The sequence below is a fragment of the Takifugu rubripes genome, chromosome 8, assembly GCF_901000725.2.
Source record: "Takifugu rubripes chromosome 8, fTakRub1.2, whole genome shotgun sequence".
NCBI classification, from domain to species: Eukaryota; Metazoa; Chordata; class Actinopteri; order Tetraodontiformes; family Tetraodontidae; genus Takifugu; species Takifugu rubripes.
Window position 1 is genome coordinate 15,283,485 of NC_042292.1, and position 12,102 is coordinate 15,295,586.

At 49.6% G+C, this 12,102-nt stretch overlaps 1 protein-coding gene across 2 annotated transcripts; it reads left to right on the plus strand.

The window, feature by feature from the left end:
- hdac8 (histone deacetylase 8) lies at nucleotides 1-11,896 on the plus strand. Of its 2 annotated transcripts, XM_003966848.3 has the most exons (11): nucleotides 1-217; nucleotides 319-371; nucleotides 510-640; nucleotides 1,263-1,404; nucleotides 1,489-1,601; nucleotides 1,674-1,751; nucleotides 1,827-1,935; nucleotides 2,081-2,253; nucleotides 2,646-2,740; nucleotides 7,174-7,279; nucleotides 11,175-11,896. In XM_003966848.3, exons 1-11 carry the CDS (start codon nucleotides 104-106, stop codon nucleotides 11,195-11,197), a joined length of 1,137 nt encoding a protein of 378 aa, XP_003966897.2. In that variant the 5' UTR covers nucleotides 1-103; the 3' UTR covers nucleotides 11,198-11,896. The 2 variants fall into 2 exon arrangements, with proteins under 2 accessions (XP_003966897.2, XP_011604923.2); XM_011606621.2 differs by lacking the exon at nucleotides 7,174-7,279.
- The last annotated feature ends 206 nt before the right edge of the window (nucleotides 11,897-12,102 follow it).

The following is a 12,102-nucleotide window of genomic DNA, read 5'->3' on the forward strand; positions in this document are numbered from 1 at the left end:
GTTGACGGTGTGACACCGGACTTCGGAAGAAAGCTACGTTCGTTTGTGAAAATTTGTTTTAGCTTAATTTTAGGTCTATTTATCTTTATTTTACCTATTGTAAATGACTAGCAGCGGAGATAGTAATGACGAAAGCTACAGTAAACGCAAAGTGGCCTATGTTTTTAGTCCGGAGTATATCCAGACTTGTGACTCTTTATCCAAAGTACCAAACCGGGTGAGTTGGAATCAGTACTATTGATAAAGCCATATTCTGATTATTGCCAAATTAATCTCGTCTGTGTCTTATCTAATGGTTTTCACCCCGATATTTTGTAGGCGAGTATGGTACACTCACTAATAGAAGCCTACGAACTCCTTGAACACATGAAGTAAGTGATGTGAAACAATGAAACGCAGTTTATAAATGTCTGTGTAGATTCTCAAGAGATTCTTAGTTTATAATTGAAAATGCGTGATCCAAATCGGATGCCCATGCATGCATGTAAGTGCGTGTAATATTTTTTCAGCATTGTTAAACCTGAGCTGGCCACGATAGAGGAAATGGCAAAGTTCCACACTGATTCTTACCTGGAACACCTTCACAAGATCAGCCAGGATGGCGATAACGATGACCCCCAGTCAGCCGACTATGGCCTCGGTGAGAATATGAAGCTTTTCCCTGCCGGTTTATATCACTGATAGATGACTATAACTGTTCTGAGATTTAATGTCGTGTTTACAAAGAAAAAGAGTGAAATTTGTGTATTTAACTCAGCATCAGACAAAAAAAAGTTGAACTGGAACGAGGTCGAAGTAGTGGGTGCAGTTCCTGTCAGTGTCCCGCAGATGGCAGCATTATATGTTATTACATTATATTAATAGTTAAGGCGCGTGTAAATCTGTTTCACCATGTCTTTTCATTAAGTAAAGATATAGATATGTTTAACAGTGTATGCCTTCAGATAGATCTGTCTTGTTTATTGTTCATAGATGGAAGTCCATTTTAAAACCGTTGTCTAACTTTTCTCTGCATCAGCTCTTTTCGTTCATTCCCATTCATCCACTCCACTGTGTCCCCGGATCAGTGTGTTGCTTCCTCCTTTTGTGTTTTGCCTGCCACTTTACGGCTCATCCTTCCTGTCACCAACGCAACCCACTCCACCTTTTCCTCAATTATTCAACAGCCTAGGATTTTGTCATTATCATGTTTCACTTTTTTCAATATTATTCATCCTAACTCCACATAATTACCTTTTTTTTTTTTATTCTTGTGTCTGCAGGTTACGACTGTCCGGTGGTGGAGGGAATATTTGACTATGCAGCGGCAGTGGGGGGCGCTACGCTGACAGCAGCTCAAAGTCTTCTGGACCAAAAGTGTGATGTAGCCATCAACTGGTCTGGAGGGTGGCACCATGCTAAAAAGTATGCACGGGAAAACTCGAAAATGTTAGCATTTCTAAGATAATTGGAGAAAAAAAGCTAATAAATGAAGTCCCTTGTCTGCAGGGACGAGGCTTCAGGCTTCTGTTACGTGAATGACGCCGTACTGGGAATTCTCAGACTGAGGGAAAAGTACGAGAGAGTCCTTTATGTGGACGTTGACCTGCATCATGGGGATGGTGCGCGCCTAAATAAACTCCTAATCAAATCTAGTTGACAGCTTTTGTTCTAAAACCTGTTGTCTCCTGCAGGCGTAGAAGATGCCTTCAGCTTCACATCCAAGGTCATGACCGTCTCCTTGCACAAGTTCTCTCCGGGGTTCTTCCCAGGTGAGTCTTGGGCTTAAAGATGAAAGTTTGTAGCCTTTAAAACGGTTGTAATACTGTGAATGTGTGTGTTTGTAGGTACAGGTGACGTGTGTGACACAGGGCTCGGTAAGGGCCGCTGGTACGCCGTCAACGTGCCGCTGGAGGACGGCATCAAGGATGACCGATACTACCAGATTTTTTGCAGGTACCCAGGTGTTTTATGGACCAAACCACTAGTGGCCAGAGCTGGAACTGCAGTCTCCACACGACACCCTGCGCAGTTCACGCCATCGTTAAGAAGCTCAAATGTGCACAAATCACATCGCCGCGCCTTTCTGTGCTTTCCACAGTGTGATGCAGGAAGTGTACGCACACTTCAACCCAGAGGCCGTCGTGATGCAACTGGGCGCCGACACCATGGCGGGCGACCCCATGTGCTCCTTTAACATGACCCCAGTGGGCGTGGGCAAGTGTCTGCAGTACGTCTTGGGGTGGCGGCTGCCTACGCTGCTGCTGGGTGGAGGTGAGTCTTCGAAAAACGAGCTTTAGCGAGCTCTCTAACGATTGACAATATATGTTTGTGAGGGTTTGATCCAGAGCTTTATTAAAATTACAGCTGTTAAACACACACACACACACACACACACACACACACACACACACACACACACACACACGACAAGGATCCAGACCCACCCCAGGCCTTGGCCAGATGATAGCCGTTACCTCTACGACACAATAAAGCCATTTTGTTCAAATACAATCCCAGCTCTCTTCCTACATACTTTCCCTCTATTATGTCCTCTCTTTCTTGGCTCTGTTCATCCTCTTCCTCCTTCACCATTTCCTTCACTCTGTCGCGTTGGACTTTGTCTTATCAGTGGTTTTGGGCTCATGTCTGCTCTTCGTTACCAGGGGGTTATAACCTAGCTAACACGGCGCGCTGCTGGACCTACCTGACGGCGGTGGTGCTGGGAAAGTCCCTGTCCTCTGAGATACCAGACCACGAGGTAGGATGACACACACTTCGCCGCTGTTTGAGCCAGTCACACACACGGTCCCACGCGAGCACAAGCGAGCTCATTCATGAAACGGCCAACACACATGAAAAACACAAACATACGCTCTTGTGTTCTCCGTCTGCTGAGTCACTCCGTCTAATCAAAGATGGCCGCCCGCTTCTCAATAAAGGCGTTTGTCTCTTGATGACGACCCGTGTGTGTGTGTGTGAGGGAGGAGGCTAATAGTGTTGACAATTCCTCTCAGTCGGCCTCATCCAGCACAAAGTCCCATTTATCCCCCCTTATTTGGGATTAAGGTGAACTTTTGAGACTTTGTATGTCAGTTTCATGCAGGTTTTGAATCCTGGATGAGACTCGTCTGATTCTCACCTGAAGTCAAACGATTCATCGGGGGGAGATTAAGTTATTTTCTTCATATAGACACACGTAGCAGAGAATACAATCTGCTCCAGACTGGCTAATTAAAGAAAGGAGAGGCCGTTTTCCCTCATTAAGTGAACGGCTTGATCAAATACACCATCCACGTGCACAGTGAAGGAGGGCAGGCGCCACGTGGTGCACGAAAGCGTAATAACGGTATTTACCTGGTACCCGCAGAGCTGCTGTTTCACTCAACCAACCTGTGGAAAGTTGGGTAAACGCATTGAAAAACCTCCGTTTTTTTAAGGATCTAATGTCCTTTTCAGATCCCCGATCAGTGGACCTGTCCTCTCTCTCTCTCTCACACACACACACACACACACACACATACACACACAAAGGGTCTCTTTCTTGTCTTTGTCAAATGTAATGAATAACTGTGTGTGAGTGTGTGTGAGACCACAATAAAGGTACCTCTTGTTTCTCTTCATCAGTGTCCGACGGCCCTAAATAGCCTTTAACCTCATTAAGAAGCACTCACTGAAAACAAGGCATGTATCCGTGCGGGCAGCTGCCACAGATGATGAAAACGAGAGGACACCCACACACACACGCACACACACACACACACACATGCGCGCATGCGTGCATCTACACACATACTCATATTCGGTCCCTGAAATTACTAAAGAATGACACCGTTACTCTCTTGGCTGTTCTCAGGCTTAGAATATGTTGCTCTCTGTTTGATTTTTGTGGTTAACTCTCAGTGTGTGTGTGTATGTGTGTGTGTGTGTGTGCGTGTGTACGTGCGTGTTCATGGCTCCATCTGTGCCCGTTGTGCTAGATAAGAGGGGCATTTATCCATGATGGCCAAGTAAAGCTGAAGTTCCAGCAACCCAAAAGAACAAAACCTACCTTTGTGCGCCTGTTTTCTGCCTGTGTGTGTCCCCTGCTTTGCTCCGTACCCACATGAGTGCGCACGTTCGTTTTCGGGGGCCTGTTTTACAACATTTTTCTATTTCATTGGATGATAAATTTCCTTCATTGGGGAGGAAGAAGGTCGTGTTTTTGGGAACTGGTCGGTTAGCATCTGTGCTAGCTGGTGTTGCTCAGCTCGACTTGGTTTGGGATCTTTTGTAGTTTTTCTGAGTGCGCCGGCTCCTTTTGGGGAATGCACAATTATAATATTTGTTTTCCACCTCGACAATCGTGCTGCGATATTCACTGATTACTAGACAAAATATAATAGATGTGTCAGATAACCAACACAATAGCTTTGCTCCTGTCGTGCTCGTGAAACAATATCTGAGAAAACACGGACACCTCTCGGAACGGAGCCCGCCGATCAACAGCCGCTAACCTCTCGACGCTGGTTGCATTGTCTGTTAGCGTCTAGCTGACCTCGGCCGACCTCTCATTGTGACGACGGTGGAGGTGATCTTTGTGCAAATCAGACGGCAGCCACGTAGCGCGTGCTGAAAATAACCACAGGGGTCAAAGGTTAATTGGCAGTAACCACATAGGTGTAGGAAAGAGGAAAAAAGTGATTCCCACGCCCGTGCGGCGCTAAATGTTAGCGCGCTAATCAAGAGATTGTTTCCAGCGACTACCATGCTACTCTACTAGCGCACCGATGAGTGGAAATGTAACCAGGGTGGGAAAAAAAAGCCCTAATAGGTGCGAACAGTTTTCCACGCCGGTGGTCTGTTTAACAGAGACGTCTTTGGTAAACAGCCGTCCATTTAAGCGTCTTCAGCCGCTCGCTCCGCCCCAGACACCCCTTCGCCTCTAATTTTCTCCCCCTGGCAGCTGAGTCCCTCCCAGCCGCTTTGCTTCAATAAAAAATAAACCACGGATTTAGACTTCCTGCAGCAGCCGCTGTGCTACACACACACACACACACACACCAACACACACGCACAAGCGCAGTAAATCGGACCTTCCCATCATTGTCTCGGCGGTCTTCGCGCACGGAAAACTGTTTTTCCGCCCATCCTGGATGGTTTTGCATTGTCTGTTGTGGGTCGGTTGTCCTGTCTCAGAGCTGCGGATCAGGCTCTGGTCAGAACTGCGTCACGATCTGCCCGCCGTCCAATGGCTGACAGCGCCGCCGCCCGTCTGTCATCGTAGAGGCACGTGTCCGTACAAATGCTTCCGTCTCTAAGCGGCACGGGAAGGGAGGACGTCACTGGTCCCAGATTGGCAGCGGGGAAGCGCTCCGTCTTTCTGCTTCCAACTTCCACTTTTTCCTGTCTGCAGCCACTTCCCGTCCTGCCCCTCGCCGCCGTCAGGGAGGCGTTGGCTCCCACTGCCGCGGCCTGAATGGCCGGAAACGTCAGCGCAGCCGAATGCGCTCGTCCTGGCAGAGGGAGTTGACGAGGCCCCCAAAACGCTGGAGAGTAACTGACGGCCGCGTCAGTCCAGTGTGTTTTCCAAACACCTGCTCTCGCTGGCTCCCATCTGAAATCCTGCCACCTCTCCTTCCTAAACGTTGAAATCTCCTCATCAGGCCATTTTTCACAACCCGTTGAAAATATTTACGGTCTCAGACACACATTTGTTTCCCGGGGACGTTTTCCTCTCCGCCAGGCTCCGGCATCCTTAGAGCTGTAGGTCCCTGTTCACGTCCACACATCCCACTGGGTGATCATCCTACAGTTCCGGTAGATGTTAAATGTCAAAGATGGTGCTCCTGAGGTAGATGAAGACGTGTTCCCCCTTCCCACTTCTTTAAAGAATGATGTAACGTCACCTGCGCCGTGTTTTCCATGTTAGTAGAACCAGCGACTGATCGCTGGAGCGTCCGTGTCAAAGGTCACGGGAGAAATTAGCCTTCCGTCTGTCTCCATCCCCGAGACTCTGGCACATCCCGTCCAGGCGACGCAGGCGGGCGGAGCCAAACGTCTGCTCTGATGTAATCCACGTATGTTGTGGGAATGTTGGCGTTTCTCCCCCGCGTCCTTTGGGAACGCATAGAACCTGTGTAGTACCGCGCTCTGCCTGTGGAGGCGATGGAGAGTTGCTGCTCCCGCCTTCGTTGCCCTGTTTAAACATAAACATTCCGTTTTCGGGGCGTCGGCGCCGAGTTGCTCGGCTTCTGCAACAGTCGCTGCGATTGGACTGACGCACGTGTGGTCGGGCCCGGCGTTCCAGTTTGTTTTGCCGTCACGGCGCTAAGCCGCGGCCAGACGGAGTCTGGGGGAAAGTGTTTTCTCAAGCGCCGGGCCCTCCTGTCTATCTCCCGCTCCAACTGGATTCCCACCTGTTTTTCTTATTCCGTCTGGTTTTGCTCCCTGGAATTTGCCCGATGCTGCAGGGAATGCCTTGAGGCTCTGGAATTCCAAAATCGTCCCAGACCATCCTGTGAGCGTCTTCTGTGTCGTCTTTTTACCTTTTAGGATGCGGGTTCGGCTTTGTTGCTGGGTAAATCCCCCGAGTGGAACATTTGAGGTCTGAAAACCTGCTTTTGTAGCGACTCGTTCCAGGAATGTATTTGTGGGAATCATCCACCTGGGAAACTCCCAGTTTCCTCTGCTAGCATGCGCACTGTGGGGGTACATTAGCAGCCAACAAAGATGTCTTCTCCTGCGACGGCTCCATTGTTATATGGCGTAATTACCTTGTTGTGCTAACGTCTGCAGGCCCGGAGGCCCCGCGGCTGCTCGCACATATGTGGGTTTTGCTTGATCTCTGCCCAGAGGTGGATTCATCCCTGCAGGAGGAACCGTAGCTCCCAGTTCAGGGGTGGGAGCTCGCCAAGAAAGGGGGAAGAATCCACTTTCTTTGGCTTCGTCGGGAGGAACTAAAACTCATTGTTTCCTGGTTTTGGGTGCTGTTTGAATGGGTTTGCACTTTCTGCGACCCCCGGAAGGCCAGTGTACATATTCCAAACCCATCCCGTCAGGTTCAACCGGAGTTTTCCCCATTTTGTGGGGAAACGAGTGCATTCTTCAAAAAGGAGGGAGGGAAAAAAAAAACCCCTGGAATTGCACCGAAGACTGTAGAGATGCTGCCTTCAGATGCTCCAGCTCGCCCTAAATCGCTGCCGTGTGTGCCAGTTTTTTACAGAGTACGGACCAGACTACTCGCTGGAGATCAGCCCCAGCTGCCGGCCCGACCGCAACGACCTCAAACACCTGGACCAGGTGGTCAGCACCATCAAAGGTGTGTGTCTGAGTGACGCGTCGGGACTTGCATGGATGCCCACGTGTGTGTGTGTGTGTGTGTGTGTGAGTCTCTGCATGGTTCACAGGTCCTTCCGCAGGTCCTCCCCGTCTGTTCCCTTTTTGTGCGTCCGTAGCCCGGCTGTGGGCCCGGCGCCGCCAGACCGCGGGACCCAGGAGAGATCCTCCCGCGGGGTGAAACACAGGTGAAGAACTGAGAGCTGGGGGAGTGATTCTAGGACGGTGAGGTCAGCAGCACGCGAGGGGAGGGTCTATGTTTAGGAACACGGGCTGTTTATGTGAGCAGGAGGCTGAAATCGTTGTGTTCCCCTTAAATATAGAATATGTGGAGCGTTGTGGCGTTAACCACAGGGCAACAGGAAATTCCCTTTTCTCTGCGGGTGAAACCTGATCCTGTGAGTTTGATACAGGAATTATCCTCCTCGCCTTCCTCTGTGGCATTTTTAGCAACAAGCGCTTGTTTGTTTGGCAGATTCGTCCCACTGCTGAGCGTGTTTTTACCCACAATACCTCAGATCGCCTGTACATTAGACGACGCTGATATAATCAGAGATCATCGGGAGTTTCCGATTCTCTCACCCTGCCAGGGAAAAGTTCCTGGCCCGGGCCCAAGTTGCAGCCAAACCCTGTTTTTTTTCCCATTATTCATCACAGGCATCGCTAAACTTTCCCTGCAGATTTGGATGTTATGCTAACATCCTCGCTTCGCAGGCCGAGATAAGGGCCATCTCTACTATTTCTTCTGTCAATCTGCGGTATCGGAGAAATTTGGGCTCGGCGGCTGGACTTGGACGCTCAACATTTAGCATCGGTTCTGGCCTCGGCTGCAGGTTGTAGCAGCGGTGGCTAGATGCTAAACTAAAGGCAGCTCTTGTGTGAAATTGGCCGTGTTTTCCTGAAGCCTTCCAGGTCAGGGTGAAGATATTTGGCCACAAATTTGAGCCGACACGCTATCAGTTAGCAACCGGGCCCGGATGAACTCAGACAGGCCGAAGGTCACCTCACTGTGGCCTCTAAACGGCGGTTTATCCCAACAGCATTGAGCTTTCCGCTCTGAATCCCGGGAAACAGGGGAGTTTATTTGCTGAAATTCAGTTGGTATGTTGGCTCGTATTAAATCATCACAACCAGAGGGTTCGCAACATTTTCCAGTCATATGGCTTTTATTAGAAAGGACAGGGAATAGTTGGATGGAGGAAAGGGGAGGAAAAAAAAAAACTGTCGGCTGCTCTCCGTGTGTTTTCCTCCCCGTCCGTTGATTTAAAAGCTTTATCAAGAACTTTCCTTTCGCGTTTCTGTGGCGTCCAGATCCGCGGACGCACCTGCCCGCCCACGCCAGTCACACCTTCCACATTCCTTCTTCACTCGTCCCGTCTCCCACTGGAAAAAAGACACATTTCGTCTCCTTCTCACACCCCGACTTAACGAGCGCACGCAGATGCCGTGGTAGCCTGGAACACACGCGCGCCTCCAGGCGAACATATCTGCGTGACATCATCACCAGCGCCACGTCCAAACAGCGGAGGCACGCGGCGGCGGCGGCGGCTTCCACGCCGACGGGTGCCCAGTTGCGGCGCTCGCTGCTTGGCGTGTGAGTACGTGCCCACATCTGCTGTGGGCTGACACCAACGCACTGCTGAGAGTTGTATCTTAAAGTGGTAACCCCCCCCCCCCCCCTCCCGAATCCTTCCTATGTTTCATTCTCGTTAAGCGAAGCGATGCCATATGGTTGAGCTAACACAAAACACACACACGCTGTGGCCGTGTATGAAACGCGCCCAATCTTGGGACACTTCACACGTGCTTGTATGTCTGTGCCATGATGCTGAATTCGTTAGCTGGGCGGTAGGGGCCTTATTTCCTTTCTTTGGACTCCCCTACTTTGATGACGGGTTCTTCTAGCATTCTAGCATTAACGATGCATTTTTAGACCCGTCTCTGCGCAGGTGTTGATAGGCTTCTGTCTGCTAACAATTAGCACACAAACGTTGCGTTCTTTGTCTTGATTTATACAAGTTAAATGCTGAACATGCATAAATAAATGTAGTGCTGGCTGCATTATAATGCTAAGTAATGCTAAATCCTTTCCATTTTATTGTAATGCTAACTGTGCACAGCAAGCTTAGCATGCTGTCAATAGCCTTTGTTGACAAAAGAGTAAATAATAACTTGGATCTCTCTTAAGAATTTAGTGTCTCTGCATGAGCAATAATCACATTTTTACTAAGTTCTAGCTAAAATCTGGTATTTAAGATCACATACGAGGCATCAGGTTCCATTTAAATATATTTTCCTATCAACAAAAAAGCACCAAATTGCTTGTGCACCTCCCCACGTCTACGACAAGCATTTATTCAACGCATCAGACACCTGAACGCCAAGAATTGCTCAGTGTTTCCTCAGGGTTCCTCTGTCATTCACGTGCGCCGAGGCTCGTTAAGAGGCGCGTTAATTAGAAATAGATTTTTATTGGGTGACTGGTAGCTGCGACTGCAGCCGTCTGCGTACTGTTTTTATGAGAATCTGCTGGCATGATTTCCCCAGAGGCCGCTCGTGTGTGTGTGTGTGTGTGTGTGTGTGTGTGTGTGTGTGTGTGTGTGTAGAAAGGCTGCCTTTCTGTGAGACTTCATGTTATTTGTGTCAACATGGAAATACAACCATATCTTTACACCCCCCCCCCTCCCCCGAGCTGACGCCAACGGCAGCACACAATAAATAACACACCGTCGCACACAGATATACAGCCAACGTGCGCAACAGGGGAAAATACACACACACGCGCTCACGTGGTCGCCGTGCGGGCTGTAAATATCAGACACCCTCGCGTGTCCTTGTCAGGCTGCCACAATTTACCGTCTGTAACTGTAGAACTGAGAGCTGGGCAGAGCTGATAAGGGCCGGAAGATCAAAGGAAAGTCAAAGCGGCGGAGGTGTCGCTTCAAAGATCTTTTGAACAGGTATCGGCTGGATGAAGGATGAGCAGGAAAAGCGAGGCGAGGAAGAGGAAAATGAGGAATAAAGAGTGCGCCCCCTCTTCCTCTTTTGCTGAAATAGTTTTCCTGTTTTTCCACCCGTCTTTTTTTTTCTTTCGTTTTTTTCTGTCCCGCCGTTGCCTTCAAGATCTTTGAATTTCCTGCGTAAACACGGAGACGCAGGTGACTCACGTTGCGCTGGAACTGCCGATTTCCATTGTGGCGCTGCCAGGGAAAGTCTGGGCGCAGACAAAGAGAGGATTGTGCTGAGCTGCCGTTGGCATTGTCGTGGAAAGTCCGCTTTTAGGCCGCGTTTGTGCTGCCAGTGGCGGCGAGTTCAGACTCGGTTCGGGCAAAACCGGTAATTCTTACCTGGGAGTACACGAGCGCTCCGATGAACTGATGACTCGGCTCCAAGAGCAGCAGGTTGACACGAAGGAGACGGGACGGGCGACCCTGCACCTGCCCCGATCGAGGCCCCCACGTCTGCCCCCCCCAGTCGCTGGCCGGAGGTCGCCGCCGGTGCTCCGTCGGTTTCGTGACTGCGCGGCGCGTGGACCCTAGCGCCACCTCCTGCTGCTGCCACACAGCAGGTCAGAGGTTCCGAAATAGACCGAGGTGTCCTCCAGAACCCCTCAGCGCCCCACTGGTCAACAAACAGGACATCGTCCCGCCCCTGCGTCACCTCGTCCCCGCTGCGCTCGCCGCGGATTTGCTAGCGGTTTAGTGAAGATGCTCAGCAGCATGCTAGCAGCTAAAGGTTGTAACCTCTGATGCAAAGGTTTTTATCTCCATCCGTCCACTGTTTGCCATGCCGCCATCCCCTCCTCATCTGCCCAGATGTGCTGCTGTGTCTTCAGCGTCTCCCCTCACCTCCGTCCTCTCGCTCTCTCTTGTTCACAGGGAATTTAAAGAATGTGGTTTAGCGCGGAGCCATCGGTCCCCAACCAGGTCGATGCTTCGGCGGCTTTCTAACCAGGACAATCTGGAGCGGACCCCTCCGGTCCCCCCGAGGCACGACGTGGAGGAGGGCGCAGCGGAGGCAGGAAAACCGGAGCGAGGAGACGGGGTTTGGAAAACATTAGCCGAGTGTTTCCAGGGAAAAAACAATTTAATAAGCGGAGGATGTGGTCGCTGTACAGTGGTCTTGGGGTTCAAACCTTTGTGTTTTATAGGAAAAGGTGTTGTTCGGATTGGTTTATGGCGAGTTCAGTGTCAATTAGAGTATTTTGGAACAGCAGTTGTTGGAATAAAGGGATGTGTTGTGCATCCCTGGAGTCTTTTTTTTTTTTTTTTTTTTAAATAGAAAAACAGATTTTTTCGAGGGTCTGGTTTCACATTTATAAAAGATAAAAAAAAACCAAGAGAAGAACCAGGTTTGTGCTCGTAAAAGCTCCGTGGATGAGAAACAAACCTATCACACTTGAGCAACTTGGGAATTGTCACAAATAACAATGTGTTTGTGAGGTTTGGAGACTAACAGGATGCACATTGTGGAGCTGGGATTTGGTCATCCGCACTGTTTGGACCTCTGGGCAGAGTCTGCAAATGAAGCATCTGGACAGAGTTTGGAATTTTAAATGGAAAGTATGCAGGGGGAAAATTAAAAAAGGACTTTTAAAAGATCACATAAGCCCCTTTTTTATTTTTTTTATTTTTTTGCATGTTTTTTTTCTTACGTTCCGTTAACGCAGACGTCTTAAATTGGCATGACGGGAGAAGAAAGAGGAATTCCCTGAAGGAATGGCGGCCGCCGACGTATTGTTCCCAGCTGGAGCGTCATGTGTCTTCTCATGTTTAACGGGGACTTATGGCTGAAACCTCAGGAACC

Excerpts from the sequence above, each read along its gene's own strand:
- hdac8 (XM_003966848.3), top strand. The coding sequence starts at position 104 with ATGACTAGCAGCGGAGATAGTAATGACGAAAGCTACAGTAAACGCAAA. Across the intron at positions 2,254-2,645 it reads TACGCTGCTGCTGGGTGGAG|GGGGTTATAACCTAGCTAAC; the intron begins GTGAGTCTTCGA and ends CTTCGTTACCAG. Across the intron at positions 7,280-11,174 it reads GGTGGTCAGCACCATCAAAG|GGAATTTAAAGAATGTGGTT; the intron begins GTGTGTGTCTGA and ends TCTTGTTCACAG.